Consider the following 24,247-nt stretch of genomic DNA (forward strand, 5'->3'; position numbering starts at 1 on the left):
AAATTAAATAAAATGGGCAAAGACATGACTGCACATTTCATCTAAGAAGATTAATGAATGGCTGGCCAAAAAGCACATGAGAAGGTGCTCAACATCAGAAGTCATGAGGGAAATGCAAATTAAATCTACTTCACACCCACTAGAATGGCTACAATCAGAGAGAATGACAATACCCAGTCCTGTCAGGAGAAAGAAACGAACCTTCAAACAGGCCGGAGAGAATATACATATAAAATGGCATACCAATTAGAAAAACAGTCTGGCAATTCCTTAAAAAGTTAATTAAGTTACCATTTGACCCAACGATTCCACTCATCGGTATGTACCCAAGAAAAAAGAATCATGGATATCCACACAAAGACTTTAGCTCCAACGTTCATAGCCCCGTAACTCATAATGTCAAAAAGTGTCCACAGACCAAATGTCTGTCAGCTGATGATTGGATAAACCACGTGTGGTGCATTAATACAATCGACTGTTGCACACAACAGGAATAAAGCACTCACACCTGCTAGGACATGGCGTCCCAGCAACATTTCCAGTGAAAGAAGCTAGACACGAAAACTACATTCTGTGTGATCTATAAAATGCCCAGGAAAAGCAAATCCACGAAGGCCGAAAGCCTGCACTGCGGTTGCCTGAGGTTGGGAATGGGAATAAGACTGACTGAAATCAAGCACAAGGCATCTATTTAAGGGGAGAGGGAATTTTAAAACTGGATTGTGGTGATGACTCCATTAGCTGTAAAGTTACTAAAAATCACTTAATTGCACACCTTATCCAGAAAAAAGGAATAGGCGTGGCCTCTGCAAGGGGGTAAAGTCTGAGATACATAAACTCCAGAACAAGGGAGTTCCCTCTCTTGCTGCTAGCGCCGGACTCCTGACTTGCGGGGCTGTCACACTCTGCGCTTGCCCACATGGCCCACAGCCATGTGGCCCCACACAATGGACTGATGGGCTGGAATGGACTGATGGGCTGGAATGGACTGATGGGCTGGAATGGACTGATGGGCTGGAATGGACTGAAGGGCTGATGCTGTGCTGGACCCAGCTCCACCATGGGAGGGAAACTCTGGACACCAGCTTCTAGTTCTGCTGAATCCCTAGCTGAGCTTCTTCCAGGACTGGTTCAACGGAAATGCAACTTTGCAACCCAGGGGATGTAATTCAACACAAATAAAGCTTTCTACATCTTATCCTCCTGTGGGGGCCTCTGGAAATGCTTATTCCAGTGGCGCCCCTAGAGCCCTTCTCCCACTGGCAACAGAGAAGGCAAGCCACGCAATTCTCCGATAAAAGAATGGCAACCATGAAGGGAGAAAGGCAAGCCATGCTATTCTCTGATAACACTAAGATGCTATTGTGTTCACAGAGGAGAAAGCACATAACCAGAAGTAAACATGGAGGCAATCTTCAGCAGTATGTTGCTGTTACAAATATTCTTTTTCTCTTTTTTTCCAGAAGATTAAACCCTCACAGTGTGTGGCCTGTCTGCTGGGATGCAACTCTGGGAGTCCCTGCAATGTGTGGATTTGAGTGCCAGAGCTCTGCGGTGGCTTCCTGTGGACACCGCCCGCCTGTTTCACAGTGGAGCCTTTTGATACGTGGCTTTGGTTTTGCTGCTCCTGAGTGTAAGGTGCTTCTCGCGGCTCACTGTCATTCCAGAGCTGGGATCACACCCACCCACCGTTCACCAGGCAGCCTTGGTTCCCGGTGTGAGTAGCGCCCCTTCAGCACACAGGCATTCCAGGAATATCCACTGGATGATACATGAGCAAATTGTTTTTTTGAGTCTTGGTGTGGGCATATGTTTTCACTTCTTTGGTGATAGATTCTAACCTTAACTGCTAAGCAACCAGCCCTATCCTTGGACAGAAGTGAATTTTACCCTCAAGAGAAGAAAGGCAACTGGTCAACCCCCATCCACCACCTAACAGCCCCCTGAAAGAAGGGTGCAGTAAACTGAGCACAGCTGGAAGGCAGAAGGGGGATCCCGCGTGTGCAGCTGGGCCACAGAACATGTTCCAACGAGGAACACGAAGAGGAAAACTCTACACAACTAACCAAACACCTTGCTCAACGACGAGGGGCAGGGCTCCGGACCAGCCTGAGGGCAGGGTTTGGCTTCCACCCCTCCCCGGAGGGAATAAGAGGAGGCACACCTTTATACGCAAACACGACATCCAGAAAAGGAGAGTAATATATTTTATTTCATTAAAATAGATTTAAAAACAGACTGTGTAAAATAATTAGGATTTTCAATAATTTATTATTATTTACATTAGCAGATGTTGGTCCTTAGTAGACACTGAAGAAATAAAGGAGATAAGCACGCAGACCCCAGACCCTCCCTGAGGGCAGAGGGAAACGGGCAAACCGAGTGCGTGGCTTTCCTCTCACTCTCTCCCCTCACGTTACTATGGCAGTTCCATAGTGGAGAGCTGGTAACCAGAGACAAACCTCGGGGCCCAGGTGGCCACAGCACTGGGCCCCTGAAGAGATGCTGGAGGCCAGGCAGGGTTCTCTTCCTGATGAGCAGCATCACTAACTCAGCCCCAACTCATAAGCACCCCGTGATCAATGGTCCCCGTTCCTGTCCCCATCCACAGTTCCCTTCGGTAAACACCCACTGTGGCTGGCACAAAGCCAGCCCTCAGGTTCCAGACAAAAGGTGAAAAACAATGGAAGCCACACATCCAGCTTCTCAGGAAAAGGCTGGTTATTTAATATGCCCTGCCTGTGTCGCCCAGAACTTGGGACGCAACAGGATTTCACGTGGGTGGTTCTGTGTGCTTGTCGTGCTGGGGATGGCAGGAGGGAGGGGCGCCTGGCCCTGGGCCCCTGCACCAGGAGGAGGCTCCTCCCAGGAAGCAGTCACAGGCGGGGAGGCACCCAGCAAGGCCCGGGTGGCCCCCTGGCATCGTGATGTCTTGCAGGCACTTGTGGCTCCTCCACACAGGGAGCGAGCGAGTCCTAGGAATGCAGAAACAGGCCGGGGGTGTGCAGTGGGAGAGGGCCTTCCTCAGCAGCAGGCGTCGCGGACTCCCGGGCCTGACTCCTGGCTGTTGGAGATCGTGGGGTCGGTGCTAACCCCAGAAACCCCCACTACTCCACTCACCACAGAACACCAGGCCTCGGTGCGGGGCCTGGCAGCAGAGCCGTGCTCAGTCAGTGCAGGCACGGGGGCCTGGTGGGACAGGGCCCAGTGAACAGCAGCAGAACCAGCAGCTGAGGGCTGAGGAGGGCCCATGAAGACTCAGTCCAAAATGTCCGTCTCAAAGGGGACCAGGTGGTAATAGGACAGGTTGGTGTCATAAGCTGCCGGGTCATCGCCGTCCTCCGGCTCGGAGGGGAACTCACTGCCGTTCTCAAACCTGAAACAGGAAGGACAAAGGTGAGGGCTGCGGCTGGCTCACCCCCAGCGCCACCCAGACGGAGAGGGCACAGCAGGTCACTGCAGGAGGGCACTTAGGACCGATGTCAAACCGTGGAGGGCTTTCCACTATGCCAGCCCCGCATCACGGCATGAACTAACGCGCCCTCCATACACACACAGCAGGTACCGTGCGCGTGTGGCAGGGCAGGGTGTGCAAAGGGACAGCAGCATTTTACAGGAGGGACCCCTCGGCCTCGCCAGCATTTCATGACACCACAGTGAAGGGTTCTTGTGCCACCTACTTGAGCGACATCTGAGACACTAAGAAAGCCCGTTCCCTGGGGCTGACAGGGCTGCCCCGACCCGGGGCTGTCACTCCTGGGGTCACTCTGTGTCCTGCAGTCCTCGCCTGGGTGTCTCAGCATGAATCTGTCCTAGTCCGTGTTTGTTTTCCGTGGAGTGGATGGGCCGGGGCCTGGCATGCTGAGCAGCCCCTCTGCCCATGGGTGTGCTTCTCCTGCCCACAGGGAGACTGCACACCCAGCGCTGCCTCTGGGCTCCTGAGCCAGGTGTGCCACCCTTGGGACCTGAGGTCTGCACAGTGGACGCTGGAGGACACAGTGGTCCCACTTTAAAGATTCAGAGGTGCCAGGAGAGGCTAAATCACTTCCTGACACCCACACAACCCTTGTTGTGTTGACAGTCCACAGAAGCCACGCTATGACTCCCTGAAGCTGCTGTCTGATAATTCCCGAGGAGAAGGCGGCTGTGCCTCAAGGGGACCCAGTGCCAGCTTCCCCAGGGCACTCATGGCCAAAGTTCTGCTAAAAGAGAGGAAGAACGGAGAAGTGGTGTTTCTGGCTGTCCCACCTTCACTAGTTACTCATCCTCCCCTCCTCAGAGCAAGTCCCCCGGGCCAGGCCCCGGCACCCGGGCGTCTGGAGAATGTCTAGCCCTGCGACGTGAGGCCGAGTGCAGGTGCCACTTCTCCCCATCCCAGGAGACCAGGCCTGGCACCAAGGAGGCTGTGGTCCCTGTGCCCCCTCAGGGCCCAGCACAGACCAGACCCTGAAGCTTGGCCACTTAGCCAGCCACTAGGGCGAAGGAACTGTGTCCCCACAGGTTTATGACCACGGTCTTATGTCCTCTAGAAAAGGCAAACTCTCTAAATAAGTGTCCAAATACAGGCAGGATGGCTTGGTGTTTGTGGCCACGGGTAGTTCCTGCCTACAGAGCTCCCCAGGGGGTGAACCCAGTCCGCCCTAGCCACCCGCTCCAGGATCCATCTGTAAAACGACACGCAGACCAGCGTACTCACAAATGCTCTGCCGGATCCACACCCAGGTGCTGCTCTTTCCCGTTGGGTATACTGTGGTCGATAACGATAGTTTCCGTATTTGCTAAACAAAATCCGTTGGACCTCATGATCTCTGAAAATGAAAGCAACAGGTAAATATTCAGGTCAGGTCGGATTTTGAAGTTTTAAAGTTTGGGGCTTACACCAATCTGCAGACTGCCCCCTCCACCTGCTGCCCTGTCCCCCCCACACTTTAAGGGAACACTCTGCACCCACAGGTGCAGCTGGAGCCAACCCTGGAGTCCTGCACACGATTTAGGGGCTGGCACAGCCTTCACAGGAGCCATACCTGCCGGCCTGTGCAAGCGGAAGGCGCCTCTCTCCCCCAGGAATGTCTGAGCTCTCTCCCAGACACCCTCCGCATGCGTTTGAAGCTGGGGCAGAAGGAGCATTGAGCCCACATCTGTCAGTCTGGTTTGAGTCCTGGTCTCGTCCGCGGCACACTGCACGGCTCTGCAGGGCTCTAAGCTCCCATCTGCCAGGCAGGACAGCACCTTCGGGCCCCCCACCCCCACCCCCGGGGGCTGCCACATGGATCAAATGAGATCAGAGTGTGTCTTAAACCAAATGGGCAACTTCACTTTTCACTTTCTCTCATTCTGCCATGTAAATTGACTTTTTACTAACAAGCACAAACTTTGATAATGTAAAAAGGCCCACAAAGAAAAAGTCTTCATATGTCTTGTTGGCTCTGTGGTGTTAGCTTTCTGAGGGCACAGGTCTTGGTCTGTCAGGCGCTGGAAGTGGTGGAATGGCGGTGCCTGAGGGTGTGGTAGCTGTTACCGCACCACTGGGGCTCAGACCAGCCAGGGGTTCTATGATCTGGGGACTCAGTACCCTCAACTGGAAAGTTCCTGGTGCATTCTCAAATTCAAAGGGTTTTCCAAAGGATTACCATCTTCCCAGTCAGGGCCTCACACACAGACACGCAGCTCCAAATGGCCCTCCTCCCCTGGCAGCGAGGGCACCCGGCTCACTGGGCACCTGGCGCATTGTTGTTTGGGAGATTTATTTTTTCTGACATCTGACCTTAACTTAGATTGTTTTATTCCCACACATAGATTTGCTTTTTATAAGTGGATGCTTATTTTTAATCTTTCTAGGTATTTGGTTTTCAGTTTGTTAAATTTCTCTCCACATGAAGAGACTTAGGGAAACTACACAAAAATGAAGAAAGAAAAATATAAGGTTTCCTCCTCATCCCTACAGGATTAAAATGACAACTCATTGTTTAGATTTTCCAAGTAACTAGTTACTAAAATTTCCACATGGCTTTCTGGAGAGGTGACAGCTCACACTTCACAGGTTTTCTCAACACCAGCTCAGCCAGTCCCAGTCCCAGTGACGTTAGGTGGGACCCAGCAGAGCTGCCACCTTCCCTGCATGAGAACCAGCGAGAAGGCCTGCAAGTCCTGAGAAGGAGCAAAGACCAACAGACATGGGCGCGGGGAACCTCCAGGGTCAATTCCCTTCGGAGGTGTGAGAAGGTGCAAGAAGATGTTTACCGGAGCCTGAGTGACTCTGAAGGTGACTAACTCTTAACCAGAAAGACTAAGATTCCCTCCCCTCTCAATTTCAAACATATGGGAGCCCGAATGAAAACAATACAAAACAAACACTTTCTTTAGCTGCTTTCATTAAGTTTGTCCCAAATCTGTCTCTCCCAGGAAGCACAGAAGACCTCAGAGTGACGTCAGCACAGTCAGCAGATGGCCCCAGCACCTTTCTGCACCCCACCCCAACCAAGGGGGTTGGGGGGAACCTTACAAGTGAAAACAAATGTCAGTGCCTCAAACATTTCTGAACGTTCTGAAGAGATACCTTGTAGAGGAACTTCCTAATCTTTCTTGTTGTTGTGTTTTGTTGTTGTTGTTAATCCTCACCCGAGGATATTTTTCCATTGATTTTTTAGGGAGAGTGGAAGAGAGAGGGCGAGACAGAGAGAAACATCCATGTGAGAAAAACACATTGGGTTGCCTCCTACGAGTCCCAACCAAGGCCCAGGCTGGGGAGGAGCCTGCAACTGTGGTACATGCCCTTGACTGGAATCGAACCCAGGACCCTTTTGTCAGCAGGTCGACGCTCTATCCACTGAGCCAAACAGGCTAGGGGTTCCTAATTTTTCTTAAATGTGAAACTTGAAGCTCTAAAAAATGGAATCTTGACCAGCCCCCTCCAAATAGACATGTAGAAAACTATTCCTTAGCTGCCTGTGCTCAGCCTTTGTGCATAGGAATGTGGTTTAATTATTCTCAAGGCCGCCTGGGCCCTTGAGGAAACTCCAGTTCTGTTACTTTTGCCTGGGGAGCAGGTTACTTCTTGCTCAGTCAGTTTCTTCTTCTGTAAAATGGGAACAACAGTATCCACCCCAAAGGGCACAAGTACAGATTAAACGAGGTGGCATTTGTAAAGACCGAATAAGCACCTGGTGCTTGCGGAATGGTAGTTATTACTGTGGCTGCTGATGTCTTCATATCTGCTGTGTCATGCAAATAAAAAGAAACAAAAGCAGTGTTGTGGCTTCATAAAAATTACAGCATTTTAATTTCTTAGATGCCAGCTTAATACCTATAGTAAAAAAAATCACTGGCCAATTTAATCAATCACATCCATGACTGATTCTATGAAATGGTGCATTCTCAAGCTACATGTTTTCACATTAAGTAAAGTCCTGCTTTGCCATTTCTTATTTTTGTTAACATTTTTGAGCTAATTTTAGACTTATAAACAAGTGGTGAAACCAGTACAGAGTTCTCACATATCCCTCACCAGCTTCTGCTAACATTGACCTTTCAGGTAACTGTGGTAGGATTACCAACCGCAGGGAATTACCGTGGCACAGGTCTGTTCACGGAACATCTCCCTCCCTTGAGTTTGACCAGCCTTTTGTGGTTTCAGACCCAATGCAGGACTCCTTGCTGCATTAAGCGGCTGTGTCCTCGTCTCCTATGACCGCTGGCAGTTCCTCCATAAATTCTCATCTCTGGTGACCAGGACACTTTTGAAGAGACTGGTGAGTTATTTTACCGACGTCCCTCGAAGTGTCTGATGCTTCCGTGAGCTCTGACCACAGTGGTTCGCTCTAGCAGGAGCCCTGGGTGTGTGATGTCACTGGCCTCACTCCTGGGATGTGGGCCTGGATCACCTGGGTAAGGAGGCTTCTGCCAGTTTCCCCAAAGGTTACTATATTTCCCTTGTGGTTAAGAAATACCGTTAGGGAGATGCATCCAGATTCTGCAAATCCTACTTCTCCTGAAACTTTTGCCACTAATCTTAGCAGCTATTAATGAATCTTTTCTGCAGTAATTACTACTGTGGTAACGATTTTTCTTTTTTTAACTGCAGCCATGGTTTCCAGCGCTCCATATGCTATCAGTCCTTCAGTTCATTAATTCATATATTCTATTTTTCTTATGTTTGATAGTAGTTAAATTAACATGGGTTGAGGACTGTTTGAGGTTGTACTGACCCAAAGCATCACCAGAGAATCCATTGCCCTTGTTGTGGGCCCAGGACTTGGCTCGGTTCTCGCACCACCAGGGCCTGGCGCCACCTAGTGGGGCCCGTGGCCACTGCACAGTTTGAATATTAGAGAGCAGGCTGTGCCTGCAGAGGCCTGATGCACCTAAGTCGCCAGTGAGAAGAGCAGCCTCTCACAGCCAGGGAGGCCAGTGCCCATTCCCATGGCACCTCCTCCCTAAATGCCATGTCAATAGCATGAGAAGGCACTAGGAAATCTCCGGGGAGAGGAGGAGGAGGGGCTGGGTGAGTCGCAGCAAGTGAGGGCATTTTGCCGAATGAATGGAGTTTAGCAGGACAGGAGTGGACGTGGAGGGGCAGACACAGCACGAGCAAAGCCCAGCCAGGAGGGTCTGCAGCAGAGGGTGCTGTGGTGACAAAATCAGAAAGCTGGAGCCAGCCAGACTCTGCCATGCCTAGAATGACTGGGGGGCTTGGGTTTTATTGTGGATGCCGGGTTCTGAGAAATTACTGAGTTCAGGGAGCCAGAGTTGTGGGATGACCAGTCAGCATCCAGGCTATAAGCCAGGGACAGGGTGAGGCTGATAGAGACACTTGTGGATGTTCAGGCCTGGGGAACCCCGAATGCAGCAACCCCAGAATAGGGGTCGGAGACTGAAAGGCACCACTGGCAAACGTGTGCACTCGTTCTGCAAAGGGATGTCGGTGCCACCACAAACCCCAGTCTGACTGAAAAGTGTCTCCGAATTTACCACAGTGCCTTGTCTTCGTATATTTATCTCCTCGAGCAGTGAGCAATGAGCGTGCACCCCACCTCCGTGGAACACCCCCAGGCCGGCACACCTACACGCTAGTCTATGCTGGGAAGCTTCAAAGGGAGACTCCCAGACTTCAGGCTCCATTGATGAGGGCAGAAGAGGAGGACACCCCTTCTTGTCAGAGACTCAGCTCTGGAAAGGTTCGATTGGTGCTCCCCAAGCCTGCCACTTCGCGCACGGGTTCCTTGCACAGGCGCCTAGCTGGAGGATTTCGGGGACCGACGCACAGTAGATATTTACAAACTCCATTTTTTGGCAGCCCCGTTTATTATGAAGTGTTTTGTGCAGAGCCAACACTAGGGGGTAGTGACCGCTATGTCCCCAGGGCAGAGCATACCCCCCCACCTGGGCTCCCGGCTGGCAGGAGGAGGTCAGCACCCTGCCTCCCTAGACCTGGACACCGTGTCCCTGGTCACCCACGCAAGGCCTCACTGAGGCTCACATACAGGGCAAGCCAAAACCTCTGTTCTCAGTCCTCTTGGAAAAGCAGGGAGAACATACTTAAACATCAGCATGGGACTCTACCGCCATCCCTCCATCTCAGTCCTCGCAGCTCCTTAGGGCAGACGTGGCCTTGCATTTACCCGTCACTGTCACCGACAAGACAGGCCACCAAGAGGGCTGGGAGGTTCCATGCGGTCGCACTCTGGGAGGTACTCAGAGGCAGCGCCACACAGCCCGAGTCGGTCCTTCTCCACGTGGGGCCAACCCGAAGCACACCAGCTCTTGTACCAACACCGGCCCTGAAAGGACTGTGCTGCTCTTTGCTCTCCCACTTGCTCAACACGAAAGAACTGAGGCAGAGCAGGGACACCAGTGCTGGGACCCTTCCGCCGCGTACTGAGGACAGAGCTTGCCCCGCTCCAGCGGGCAGCATGCCACCAGCAGGACTGGCCATCTGGTCCCGGAGCTCTCCGAGCCTCCGGGCCTGGAGCCCACAGACACCCACCAGAATAAACGACAGCCACCTTCACTCTACCACGAAGGAGGAGGGCTCTGACCCCTGCTCTCTTGCCAGGAATACACAGGAAGCTGTACAGACATCAAAAGCAGCAGACAGACAAACCCAGGCTTCCCACTCATCTTCACACAGTCAGACCTGGAAGTACCTTCTCCATCCCAGGTTCCCAGACCTCACCCACCCTGCCCACCTCACCAACACACAATGAGGACTCTGGTCCCCGCTGTGGCACAGAACTCAACAAGGACACTTTTCCACCAATGACATCCTCCGGGTTGGCTTCCTCGGTCTCCCCTTCACCATGACCACCAATTTCTTCTTAGGAGCTGGCTCTGGGCTCTTCTCCCCCCTCATCTACTTCCTCTAGAGGCTGCTCCTCCATTCCTCCTCTTCCTTCCTTCCTCCTCCAGAATCCCTCCTCTGCCTCCTACAGACCAGGATGCTCTGCAGGCCCTCACGGGTAGCCTGCAGCCCGCTGCCTTCCCTCCCTTCCCACCTGGCAGACCCTGCAGGACTCCACGCAAACGCTACTTCTTAGGCCAAAACAAGTGGACTGCCTGTTGCCTGGGGAAGCCCGGTGCCTGCCTGCAACTCTCAGCGGCCTTCACAGACAGCACTGCAGAAAGCAACAGTGTTCTTACGACAGGGGCAACCAGAGCTAAGAAAGCCACCACGAAGGGTGAAGTCCAGGGCCCCCTTCCTTTCATGTGACTCCACAGGTGAGCTGGCCAGCGCTCTGCTCAATGCACAATTACTTACTGCGGCCGACCTTGCCCCTTTCGTTAATGTTTTAGTTAATTTATCAATGCTGACAATACCTACATGGTGTGTTCCCCTTTGGCCACGGCTGCCCTAGACTAAGAACAATTCAATGCCACATTCTGTGCACTATCTTTTTCAGCAGGCTAGACTATTGGCTCCAGAAGTTTGCTTCAGAAATGCCTCATTGATGTTTTCATCATTATACTGCTTCTTAAGCTCCAATTAATATGCCAAGTAACTCCCTTAGGACGGAGGGGGAGTGTGAACTCTGGGTCAGAAAACACACTGTTCATAGGGATCTGGTAGCAGCCTCTCACCCAAGGTGCTCACCATCTGTTGAGCTGTCTTTCTGGAGCCCGAGGGGGGTGCGGGGGGGTGCAGCCACGCAGGCACCGCACTGAAAAGCTCCTAGAAACCCCCGGGGCATTTCCCCCAGGCCTTCCCTGTAGCTCTTACCTGAAATTTTCACTGGACTTTGAAAGCTGGGTTGAATTTTATGTATACTGTCATTTTTTAGCACCTGATCCAGAGGAGATCTTTCAAAGAAGGTGAGTACGACTTCTGACCTAGAATACTGGGGAGAAATGGGTTAATTACTAAAATTAATCCTCTACAAGGTGGCCCCATCTAGTGCTACCCAGAGCTGTTCAGACAGCCCGCAGGACCGACCATGCGGAAGAGGCTGAAATCGCTGACCTCGTTTACTTATGGACACGTGGCTAAACACAGGGCCCCTGGGACAGGCAGGACTGGGTGACAGAAGCTGGCTAGCTTTTCTCAGTGCTGCATGGCCAGCATTTCCCCACAGCTCCCTTCACTTCACAGTAAACTATGAGCGCCCACAGAGGAGGCAGGCAACAGCCTGCAGGAGTAAGGTGGTAGCCTGACTCAGCCGGTTCCTCATCACCACAGCACCCAGGCCTGCAAGCTGCTTATCCACCTGCCGCTGCTGAGGCCAACACCCCCTCGGGCTCCTCACGCCTCTTCTCAGACACCCTCAGCCAGACCAGGGGCTTCTGCATGGAAGCAGGAAAGCAAGGACCACTGTAGCGGAGGGCCCCTTCCCTTCCTACTCAACGCCTCTTTGGCCCCTCGCTCCCTCCTGCCCAGGGAGGAAACAAGAGAGCCACTGGAGTTCATCAAAGTCTTTCTTTCCCAGGTCTACCCACTGGCCTCCCTATGGCCTGACACTTCCAGGGAGGGGCAGGTGGCCAAGGGAGCCAGCAGGCCAGCTATGTGGATGCTGGTGGGATGTGCCACCATCCCGCCCAGCCGGACCCGACCCACTCACCTTACATGGCATGCTTATGATGGTCTTCAGCAACTTCTCCACCTCATTGAGCCTGGTCTCTATGTCATGGGCGTCCTTTATGGCTACCAGTCCTACAGTGGAAACAGATATGCCTACAGTCAGAAAAACAGACCAGGGAATGTGCTCCCACATCAAATACAGACAACAGGCCTCCCACGATGAGGATGCCACCCCTGCGTCACCCTGCATGAGGGTGGGTGCATCTACTCAGCCTCGTTCATGTACGTACAGCCCTCCTCTGAAGCCCTGTTCCACACCTCATGTGAAGTTTCAAAGACCCAGTGAATGATCTGGGTGTATTTGGGGTGACACTATCGCCTGGCAGCCAGGGACAGCGAGTGAGGGGGGTAGGCAGGCATAAGCACAGACAGACCCTCCAAGTGGCCTCTGAGGGGGCAGCAGGGATGGCTCCAAAAACACCCTGGGCTCCACCGGAGCTCGGCGGGGCCCACTCACCGCCGCCCATGGTGGCTGCACCAGGGGAGGTGCCCTGGACACACCCACTCCCACAACGCAGCGCAAGGCGGACTCGCTCTGCGCTGCTGACCTGACCGCAGGGCCCATCTGGATGGCGCCCATGGTTAGATAAGTCATTTAAATGCTGGCGTCGGAAGGAAAAAATCAGATTTCTACTCAGAGAAAACCAACGTGGCATGACTCACAGCACTTTCCAGGAACCAGCGTCTGACCTTGTTAGTTACCAGAAATACGGAGCCGCTGTGAGGAAGTGCAGTCTATTGCTTTGTAAATGCTATAGGTTACAGCATGGAGACTCGGGGTACATTTCTGTGTCCCCATGAACAGTGAGGAACACAAACCCGCCCATTACAGTTTCTATACATCGGCTTCCTGAAGATGGGGGATACTCGGTTCCCAAGGAAATATGCCTCTTCCCACATGTCCTGTGACCTAAGATGACTGCCCTGTGAGCTCTCACCAAAACACATGGCTGAAATCCCAGAGCTGTTATCAGTAACAAGTCTAAGTTCTTTAGAAGTTCTGGTTTCATTTTGTTTTACAGGAGAATGGGTGCTTGTTATTTTTAGGAAAATCATTGACTGAGTCTATATAAGTGATAAAATTAACTTCTTACACTACATGATTGAAAGGAAGAGGCCTACAACATAGAGTCCCTGGAAAACCAGGAGCACCCCAGACATGGGCAAGGGCAACTCTGAAAGCCTGGTGACAGCAGAAGGATGCTCCACAGCTCAAATCGAGGCCAGGAATCACCCTCTCAACTTCCTGAAGCCCCTGCCCCTTGGGTGTAGGCGTCCCTGCTTGGTCCAGCCCACCCTGCCCAGCCTCACAGGCCCAGGCAGCCAGAGGTCAGCTTTCCAGGGAGCAGGAGTCCCAGAGGCAGGCCAGTGGGTCATGGCTGGATGGCTGGGAAGCCCCAGGCTCCTATGCACACGGCCTGGCACATCCGCCACAGCACCCCAGCCATCCCCAGCAACAAGGACTGGGCCACCATCTCCGCTCTTCCCCAGGCTGTCAGCCCCAGCACATCACCCGGCACACATTGCAGGAAGCAGGGACCAGAAGGGAGAAAATACCAGAGACAGACTCTCAGGATGCTTGTTCTCCAGGCCCTGAATTCCCAGGAATAGAATTTCAAACACACACATGCACACGCCTTGCACCAAAATGCTTTCATCTTCTGCTTGCTACAGGGAAGTCTCAGGAGAGAAAGGGACCAAGCAAAATCCTCTGAAAGTTTTTTTAAAGAGACAAGTATGTCAATCATGCCCACAAGGTGCTCCATTACTCCAAGATGAGCAAAACCGTTACTGTACTTCAGCTTCTACTACAGCTGGACTACTCGCGTTATCAGCCGGGGCTCGGACACGGTACTGTGGGCATCTGCAGGAAGACCAGCCTCCTGCAGGGGGAGAGCATACAGCATTTCACACCCGCTGTACAAGTTAAGAGCATAACTTAACCCTAAGTCAGTACAGAAGTTTACAATTCTTGTATCTTTGCTTTAACACCATAATTTTGGTTACATCTTTGCTTTAATTAATATTCAACCTATGGTTGGGTAAATAACCTCCAAGGGTAAGACTTCATCAGATGAATACATTCTGCTCTATGATGATCTTTTAAGGTGGCCAGATGTAGCAAATAAAACACAGGATGCCTATTTAAATTTGATAAACAATGAATAATGCACTAGTATGGAAAGACTTCTACTAAAAACTGTTCATGATCTATCTGAAATTCAACCTGAACTGTATTTACCTGGAACCCTGTCTTCATGGTGACCCATTTTCCAGAGGAAAGAGAGAAGCACGCGGTCAGGTCTCTGGAGACAGTCTCAGCATCTTAACCCAGCGCACAGACCCTCCTCGGCCTGACCCAGCCCATCTTAGTGGCCCTGTGCCCTGTGAGTCCCCCACCCACACACCAACCCCAAGGAACAGGTCCACACCATCCAAACACAGCCCCACCCTCACGCAGCGCTGCCTGCTGACCTGCCCACCCTCACGCAGTGCTGCCTGTTGCTGGGACAACCTTCCTGCTGACCTTCCCCCAACTCCAGGTTCGTGTAGGAGAAAATCTCATCCAGCCCTCAAGAGGAGGCACATGCCCTCTGTTCTGCACAGCCTTCGCCACATCAGAGGCTGGGCGACCTGGGCTCCCAGAGAATTCTCTCGTGACATCTGCAGAATTCACCACTCTGCACTGTACCTGCTCCTCCACCTGTGGTCTCCCCACACCTCTTGGTTATGAGACTGTGGTTCCAGGACTGGCCAGCAGGGGGTGACCGTACTCTGGAAGCCATGGAATTCAGTCCAGTGAGGACAGGAAGGGATCATCCACTACCAGTCATATTCAGATACTTCAATCAGGAAACTGACTGACTTAGATTTCACAGCACCTGGGAGTTTTTCTAATTTCTGATAAAAACATAAACACTAATATAACCTCAACTGTTAAGATTTCACTCTTCATAATTTGTGATGTGAAAATTTTATCCAGATTTAGCCCCAATCAATTAAAAATTTGAAACTAAAAAAAAAATTGATAGCACAATTATATATCCATTTCAGTGTGCCAATTCTACATACATTTGAGGGTTAAAGTCAGCCTACAGCAGCCAGGGTGCCTTTTGCTTGTGAACTAGTTTAGCCTTGGAAACTGAGAACACAGTTTGTTTCTGTCGGTTTCAGGATCAGCTTCTTCATGCAAACACCTGATTTATTCTCGAAACCCAGACTGAACACGCTGACATCAGCACAATGACCCACCAGTGACCGCAAACACAAACAACCCAGATTCCTAATCTCAGAAGCCTGGGTCCAAAGTCCCGTTTTCTTCAGGAAGTGGAGGCTTTGTGCGGAACACCTCTGACAGTCGCAGGCTTCCTCCACGGACAGACTTGGGAGACCGAACCTAACCTGAGCCTTCTGCTGCTAAAATTCTGGAAATAAAGACAGGCGTCTTCTCGGTCAGTTCGGAAGGAAGACCATCTTTCTGAAGCACAGGAAGGAGTGTCCATTACCCAAAGGGCACAAGTCTCAAAGGAGACTCCACAATAGAGCCCCAGGAAGATTTTCGGTAACGTGACCTTTCAGCCAAGTCAAATAATAAATTACATCTCCAGAGTTCCTTCTCCATGCGCAAACGTGTCCATCAACACCCCGCACAGAGGGCAGACCATGTGGATGACACCAGGAATGCAGGGCCATCATGCATGCTTAGGAGACACATGTTCTTTAAAGGTTGAGCCTAATACACATTTTGGAAACAAAACATTTTAAATTTTTTGGAAAATCTTATAGGCTTACTTCCAAAGTACCTGTTTTCTAAATAGGTAGCCATCATTCAAGAAATGGAGGCTAAGAAATGAGCTGGGGAACGTAGCCACGTGGCTATATTTGCACACGTACACATCCCAATGAGGGCCTTTCTCCCCGGGACCCGCGGCGCTCCCCTCTACGCCATCTCAGTGTCCTGTGCTCCCTTCTGCGAGGTGTCATGCAGCGTTTACGAGAGGACTGTCTGCCCTCGCTGACACCTGCTGCACACGGCCGGGGGGGGGGGGGGGGGGGGGGCTGGCTCACCCTCCCTGCCGGCTTCCCTTGCTCAATGGTGTAGAGGAGGAGGCAGAAGAGGCAGCGACAAAGTTACTCTTTCTAAGGACCCAAGAAGGGCTGAGAGGAGATGCTCTTCCCTCCTCTGTGTCTTCCTACAACTGGCAGATGCTCCCTTGAGTGAATGTGGTTTTGTCATATGAGAAAGTAAGTGTTTCCCTTAGAAGTACCGAACTTGCCCTAACCGGTTTGGCTCAGTGGATAGAGCGTCGGCCTGCGGACTGAAGGGTCCCAGGTTCGGTTCTGGTCAGGGACATGTACCTTGGTTGCGGGCACATCCCCAGTGCGGGGGAGGGGGGGGGCGTGTAGGAGGCAGCTGATCGATGTTTCTCTCTCATCGATGTTTCTAACTCTCTATCTTTCTCCCTTCCTCTCTGTAAAAAATCAATAAAATATATTTTTAAAAAGTACCGATCTTTTCTGTGTCCTTCCCTGAACCCCTCCTTTTCTAGGCCTCTTCATTGCTCTCCCACTGAAAGCACAATTCCCTTCCCAAACGTGTTTCAGAAGCCATTCACTTAGCCAGTCTGCCTTAAAACATCAAAGGTGCTGAGGGAACACCGCCCCACTCTCAGCTCTCACAACAGGAAGCACCCCTCATCTGCTCATCCCACAGTGCTGCCTGCCCTCCTGCTCCAGCCAGGCAGCCCCCCAGGTGCGGAGGTGCCTGGACAACAGCTAGCAGGACCCTTGCCTCCGCAGGGCTTTCATGCTGCCGGGAGGATGGAAGTGAGATGCACACTGGACACAGGGAGTGGGGCGTCACCTGGGAGGCTAGGAAGACTCACAGCCAGGGGCCCACCCTCTCAGACTAGGAGGCCTGAGGAAGGGGCGAGGGAGGGAGGAGGAGATCAGGGAGTGGGATCTGGAGTGTGGCTGGGGCAGGGGTAGGGAAGGCTGAGACAGGCAGGGCCTCACACGCCACATGAAGGAGTTTGCCATGGGAGCAGAGGGCAGTCGTGGCCCCCCTTGCGGGCTCTGGCCTCAGGAACTCTGCCCACCTGGTAACTCTATTTCTTATGGTAGCACACACACCAGCCCCAGGTATCCACAGTCATCTGCCCCTCATGAGACTGCCCCCTGGACAGGGCGCTCTCAGGAGCAGGGGCCACCCTCTGGCTCTCGGAATCTGGATGACTTCCCTTATCATGACTGTCCACAGTTCGGAACTACCGTCCACCTTTGGGAAAGGTGATTATAAAAATAGTTGCAAAGGAAAGAGCCAAAGCTCCAGGGTCACGTGGTCCTGAGTCCAAAGCCAACCATTCTCAGGTGCCCAGCGTGGTGCTGGGACCGTGGAGATGGCTGCTTCACGCTTGCGACAGCCCTGCCGCGCTACCGCCATCGCTACCCGGGCCTCTAGGAACTGAGCCACTCGCCTGAAGTCTCCGGCGAGACAGAGCCAGGATTGGAGTCCTCCCCGTCTGGTTCCAAAGCCAGTGCTTTGCCCCACTCCCCTGCGCCCCCCAATGCGACCTGTGCTCCAGCCGTCAGGGCCTCCGCTTCCTCGCGGGGGGGCCGGACAGGGACCGGGCACTGCAGATGCCCTGTGAGAGCTGTAAGTACACATCCACTCCTGCTCCCCGCTCTGCCCAGCTGGTGCCCAGTGTTTCCCCACTGGTTACAAGGCACCTATCAGCAAAGGATGGTTAAAGTGTTTTGTTCTTAGACAAAAATTAAGTAAAACTTGCAGGGTAAGTTATCAAAGGAGCTAATTGGTTGTGTCCACAGCTGTGACTCCGTCTAGGGTGCGGGGTCAGAGGAAGATGGACTGGAGGTGTGTGCTTGGAGAGCGGCATCTCAGCATGTGAGTGAGCTCCAAGGGAACACCTGGGCTGCCATCATGTCATCGCAGGGAGGCCACAGCAGGCCCAGACGGAACGGAGAGCAGACCCTAACCCTCAGGCTCCCTGGCCTTCCCACCAAGGAGAGGTTTCCGACTACGGGGCTCTGGGGCTTCTAGGTTCTGGGACAAGGGGACCATCTTTTTAGTGGTGACAACTGGGGGTGACCGGTGGATGCTGACTGTCACCCAAGAAAGTAAAAGTGAACAAAAATACCAATAAAAACTGTATTTCAGTGAGCGGGCAATGCCAACCACCGATAACAACATACTGTCCCATTTACTGCCCAGAGCCCAGAGCTCCCACAGGACACCCGCCCGGAGGACTGTGCCACGGGGGCCAAATGCACGTCGGGGTCATAACTCACCACTCAGCCTCAGCCTCTCTGACTCCTGAATCCCATGAGCATGATGCAACTCCAAGCTGGGCTTCAGCCAGAAGAGGCAAGCTGACCCAGTGCCCACTGCTTATTAGCTCTGCCTGGCACTCTGAATCTTCCCGGATTGCCACTGTCCACAATGCAGGCGTATCCTTCACCTTTCAGAAAAGGGTTGATTAAAAGAGACAGCAGAGAAAGGTGAAGCCTAGCCTTGTTTTAAGAAGGGAAGGGGATTCATGTCCCTGAGGGCAGCCAGGACGCCACAGAGAGTTCTGATCTGAGAAGCGGAACTGAGTTTCTCCTCTGAAATTTGGTGGGAAGCACCATGTCAGCTCCTTCCCTAGCTGAGAGTTAGCTCGGGCCACCTGTGCCCACAGCACAGTGAGCTCTCCTGGGATGAGGTCACAGGACCATGAACCAAACTCAGCCACGTGGCCACCTGCAGAGACCGGACCGGACACCAGGAGCGCCGGCACGCTGGGCAGTAGCAGGGTGTGGACTTGGGAAAGATAGGTAAAGCAGAAGGAGGGAAGAGGAAGAGCAGGCGACATGGAGGTGCACAGTCCCAGCCGGGACGGTGGCAGAGCATGCGGCCATGCTGCCGGGGTCCTGGGAAGCACCCAGCCCAGGAGCACTATATATGGAAGAAACTCAAAATTGGCCTGTGAACCTGAAAGGACACCCCGAACCCCCAGAAGTGAAAACTGCCCATTAGGAGGGGCAGGGCACCCTGAGGTGAGGCTATGCATGGGGGTGGGAGCTGAGACACAGGCGAGGGGCAGGCTCACTGAGCACACATCTGGCAGGGCAAAGAAGGCCTTTGTGCGGCTGCTCTGCTGCCCAGGGCCCAGGTGGCTGGCACTTTCTTCAGCTTCTTAGAATGTAAACTCAGAGACTCTGCAGTCCGTCCCATCCAGCAGGTGGCGTTCTCCCAGCTGGTCCGGGGCAGCACGGAGCTTCTTCCCTCTCTGCCCACAGGACAGGCTCAGGGCCCGGGAGCAGAGGACACATTTCCCTTAAGCTATCAGGGTGTGTGAGGCTGGTAGGTGTATCCTGGTAATACCCTAGATACCGTAACTCCCATCCCTCAGACCTCAAATCTAAGCACAGACAGTCCATGAGGTTGTAGGTAGGTTAATATCTTCAGTGATAAGGTGAACAGATATGTGCATCTGTGCCCCTCAGGCTCCCAATGAGGGGGCTTATCTGGAAAACATGCTGAAATACACTCAAAGCTGGAGCCCTACCCCAGCTCCTGCAGGCTTCCCATCTCAGTGAGTGGCAATTCCGTTTCTCAGGCTGAAAGCTTGGCTGTGAGCCTGACGCTCCTTCACACCCACATTTGGTCTCTCAGTCAACGCTGTGCTCTTCCGTTCCAGACATATCAGTGCGTGGTCATGTCTCACATCTGCTCTGCTGCACCCGCCACAATGTCCCAGCAGCTCGAGCAGCCTCCCTTCCTTCCCGAGTCATTTCAGCACAGCAGCTGGAGCGTGTGTTCGATCAAGTCACTTGCTCAAAGCTCTCCATCTCAGAGTAAGAACCCAAATCTGAGTGCGATCTGCCCACTCCCTACCTCCCCAATCATCTCCAACTACCCTCTCCACTCCAGCCACAATGGCCTCTCACTACTCAAAGTCACCAGGCACGTGCAGGCCTCAGGACCTTTGCACTTGTTCCTCTTTCTTCCCCAGGTAATGACGTGGCCTGGCTCCCTCCCTTCCTTCAGATCTTCACTCAAAGGTCACTTCCTTTCAGACCTTGGGACCATCCTACCTTCCCTGCCCCCATAAGCAATAGCTCTTTTCCTTGCTTACTTATTTTTTATCTTCTGAACATTTATCACTAACATATTTTTTACTTATCTTGTTTATTACTAGGTTTCTCCCAACCAGAATACAAGAATCATGAGGGCAGGGATTTTTCTTTTTCTTTTTTTTTTTTTTTTTGGTCTTTTTTGTTCACTACCATGTCCCTAGCACCTAGGATGATACCTGGCACATGGAAATGAGGTGGACTTTTCTTTTACATTACTGGAACGTATTTTACTAAGAAAATTATTTCCCTGGACTTAAACAGTTCTGAAAAGGAAAAGGACTTCCCTTCGGATTGTACAAAACTCAGGTGGTGCTGGGGGAGGGACCAGCTTGCCTCCCTTCAGAGAATCAAGGACTAGATGGAGAATTAAGGCCATCACTCCTCTGTCCCACGGGTTGCCGAGCCAGGAATCCAGCCAAAGGTTCCAACAGTTCCACCGTGGGCTGTTATAGAGTCCTTTCACCCAGCCACTGGTCCTCATCCTCAACACCTCCACTGCCCCTACCACCATGACCACCACCATGGCTAATACCGCATTTGAATTTTCTCCCCCTTCAGATAATTGGAAGTACCTATCATATCCTTTCTTTTCTTTTTCGTTAATCCTCATCCAAGGTTATTTTTTCCATTAATTTTTAGAAAGTAGAAGGAGGAGAGAGAAACATTGATGTGAGAGAGACACATCTACTGGATGCCTCCTGCACATGCCCTGACCGGATCGGGAATCAAAGCTGCAACCCAGGTATGTGCCCCTGACTGGGAATCAAACCCATGACCCTTTGGTGCATGAGCTGACGCTCTAACCACTGAGCACACCAGCCACGGCCTATCATGTCCTTTTCAAGTCTACTTTTCTCCCCATAATCCTAAACCTTTCTTCACTTGTAAGTGGCCCACTCTTCAGAGGTACTCACTGTGTGTCTACACCTCAGGAACCTAAACTGGCCCCGCACAACTCAAATGCACACAGAAAGCACAGAGCCAGGGCATGTGCGGGGCGGGCCAAGGCCTCACGCTCACCTCCCTTTTGCTCCAGGTAAGACTTTTCACTACCATGTCCCAGGGCAGCCAATGCCACGCTCTCCTCCCTACCACCATCTACAAAGTCTCACCAGAAGCAGTGGGTGCTGAGGGGAACTAGCATTAATGCCGGGCTTCCTACTGCTAGACACTCCACTCTGCATTTTAATCCTCACATACAAAAAGTGAGCGACAGGTACTATGTTACAGAGGAGGAACCGAACAGGGTGCCCAGAGTCACGGCTGAGCTGGGCCACCCGGCCGAGTGAGACCTGGAGGGCAGAGGGGAAGGCAGGCGCTCTGAAGGCCCTACGGGGCGGGGCCCCAGTTCATTCATGGTCCACCTTGTTCCAGAAAGGAGAACACTAAACTAAGCTTTCCTGATTTGGGCATTCATTTGAATTTAAAAATATAATAACACACACCCAAATAGCAAACCCAAGGAAAACTGTTTGCATGCTTAAAATAATCCTAAACTAGCTCCAGAATGGCTATAAATGTGGGAATCGGGGAGCAAAGAGAGGCCTGCAAGGCAAGCTGTCTCGCTCAGGGCCTCCAGACTCACCGGCTTGCGGAGCCTTTCCAAAATGACGCGTCTGCCAGAGGCTGTGTCATGGGAACTGAGCTCATGAGATATACGTCACACTCTGGGGTGGGAGGGGGGATTGCCAGGGGTGTAAGGAAAGGTTATCCTAAGACCTCAGGTAGACAGCAGCTAAGGAGACTTGTCCCCGCCACCCTCAGCTTCCGTAACTGCCCCCAAAGTGCCGCCCAGTCTCTGCTTAGAGGAGTGCAGAAAGGAAGGCTTCTGGGTGTCACCTCACTGCAGGTAGTCATGGGGGCGCGGATATAAGGGAAGCGGGGCTGCTCAGAGCCCTGCAGACTGTCCTGGCCCCTTCTCCTCCTCTGCAATCCTTCCCATCTCAATTTTAGCTTCTCTGGCCCTTCCTCCTCCTTCCCACCTCCTCCCTGCCTGGCCTCCAAAGGGCAGCCAGTGGGAAGGTCGACAGCCAGGCAGTAGGAAATGCGAAGCCACAGCAGATCTCTGAAAACTCCAGTCCCAGGAGCCAGGACCGGTCACAAGGCGAGGGAGGAGGCCGCCACAGTTAATCAAAAGCAAATGTGGACTCACCCCTGGGGTGGGGGCCCGAGCTTTCCTCTGCAGCTGCCCGTGGGGCTGCCCCTCCCCAGCGGTGACAGAGGGCTGCGTGGCAACACGCACCCCGGCTCCTCTGTCAGCGAAGAGGCGCGGCCCCTCCCGGGGGAGGAGTCTGAGGGGTGCCAGACGGGACGCAACCCCCAACTGGACACTGTCAGCTCTTCCCATGAGTCCCTCTAGCACCCTACTGCCGCCCCTGGGCGGGCGGGGACGCAGCTGGCCTTCCCGAGAGTGGGGACGGAGGCGACCACTCGTCGGGGCTGCCGCCGAGACACCCCGACACCGGCCGCCGCGCTGGTACTGCTCAGTGACCGGCCCGCTGTGACGGTCAGGGCGCCTGTTCTGGTATTCAGGCCGGGAAGGCTGCGGGGCTCCACGAGCGACTCCCTGTCCCCTTACCACGGCCACTCTGGGCGCCCCTCGCCTGGGGGCGGAGGGTCCAAGTGTCCCCTGTCCGTGCCGGGGCGGGGGGAAGCCGCAATCTCAGTTGAAGTAACTTCCCCGCTCCCTTCCGTGCACTTTAAAACGACCTCCCAGCCTCGCTGCCCACTGAACCCCACCCGCGGCGCCGCCCGCAGCCCGCGCCCCCGCACCTTGGCGCAGCGGCGCGCGTGCCAGCTCCGGCCGGTCCTCGGGGAACGCGTCCCGCAGGCGCTTCCACAGCCGGCCCAGGTCGGCGAAGCTGCGGTGCAGGTAGAGCACGCTGCGGTCCGACCACTCGGTGCGGATCTCGAAGAACTCCTCCTCGTCCCCGCGCCGGCTGACGATGAGCCTGCGGATGCCGTTCACCCAGCAGCCGCGCACGAACATGTTCACGAGCGAGGTGCCCTCAAACACCGCCGAGGCCATGCCGCGGGCCACGCATGCCCCCGCCGCCGGCGCCCTCGGCCCGCTGCCCGCCGGCAGGGGGCGCGTCCGGGCCAGCCGGGTGTGCCTGGAGCCGCCCGGGGTCCGTCCGGGTCTTTCCGAAGCCGAGGTCGGCCGCTCTGGGGGCTCCGCGGGACCGGGATCCGTCGGAAGTCGGTCGGCGGCCAGTCCCCGGCCTCCGCGAACCCTCCCGAGACAGCCCGGCGAGAACCGGGCGGGGGCCGAGCAGCGGCTTTTAAGGCACTTCCCACCGCGGGCGGCGACGTCGGGGCTGCGGCCGGTCCGCTTTCCTCCGCCTCCGGGGAGAGGACGCGCGGGGGGTGGGGGGGAGCGGCCCGCCGCCCACGCCCGGCGCCGCCCACCCCGAGCGCGCGCTGCCGGGGCCGCGAGGACCCCGCGGGCCGAATTGGGGCGAATCCAGCGCTCGGCCCCGCCCCCTCGCCCCCTCCCCGCCTGACCGCCCTCCCGGCTTCCTTCCCCCGCGCCCTGGTGACGGCTGGAAGCTGCAAGGGAGGGCGTAGCAGGCCCACGCTCGGGTTCTGGAGACTTTTTCCTCTTTCCTCTTCGGGATCCTTGGTGTCGCTGCGCGCCGGGGGCGTGGGGGTTGGGGGGAGCTGGGCCGAGCGCGGAGGGAGGCTGCGGGGCACACTCCGAACCCGGGATCCGACTCGCGGGGCGTTGGGACTGTTTGCCTCTTCCCGGTCTCCGCACCGCCACCCAGGGAGCCGGCGCTCCCGCCCCGCGTCCGCCCCGCGTCCTCCCCCGCCCCGCGTCCCCGGTGCATTCCAGTCGTGCCACAGGCCGGGACGCTGGCTGCAGACAGACCGGACGCGGCCGGAAAGACAGAGGAGAGGGCAGGCCCCAGCAGGGAAGGGGCGTCTCCTAGACCTGGGTCCGTAGCCGAGGAGTCGCCCTCTAAAGGGGGAGGCGGACCCCCCTGCTGAGACCGGCGACACACTGGTGGGAAGACGTCCCGTGGCCTTTTGTGGACCGAG

The 24,247-nt window shown here is 54.1% G+C and overlaps 1 protein-coding gene across 1 annotated transcript; it reads right to left on the reverse strand.

Annotated features, from left to right (window-relative positions):
- Positions 1–2,171: 2,171 nt before the first annotated feature.
- Positions 2,172–23,504, reverse strand: PXDC1 (PX domain containing 1). Its single transcript, XM_081087593.1, has 5 exons — positions 22,979–23,504; positions 12,048–12,139; positions 11,213–11,330; positions 4,697–4,808; positions 2,172–3,376 (listed from the first exon to the last, which is right to left on the reverse strand). Exons 1-5 carry the CDS (start codon positions 23,232–23,234, stop codon positions 3,259–3,261), a joined length of 696 nt encoding a protein of 231 aa, XP_080943719.1. The 5' UTR covers positions 23,235–23,504; the 3' UTR covers positions 2,172–3,258.
- Between the last annotated feature and the right edge of the window lie 743 nt (positions 23,505–24,247).

The sequence above is a fragment of the Myotis nattereri genome (genome assembly GCF_964212035.1).
Source record: "Myotis nattereri genome assembly, chromosome: 3".
Classification (NCBI taxonomy): Eukaryota; Metazoa; Chordata; class Mammalia; order Chiroptera; family Vespertilionidae; genus Myotis; species Myotis nattereri.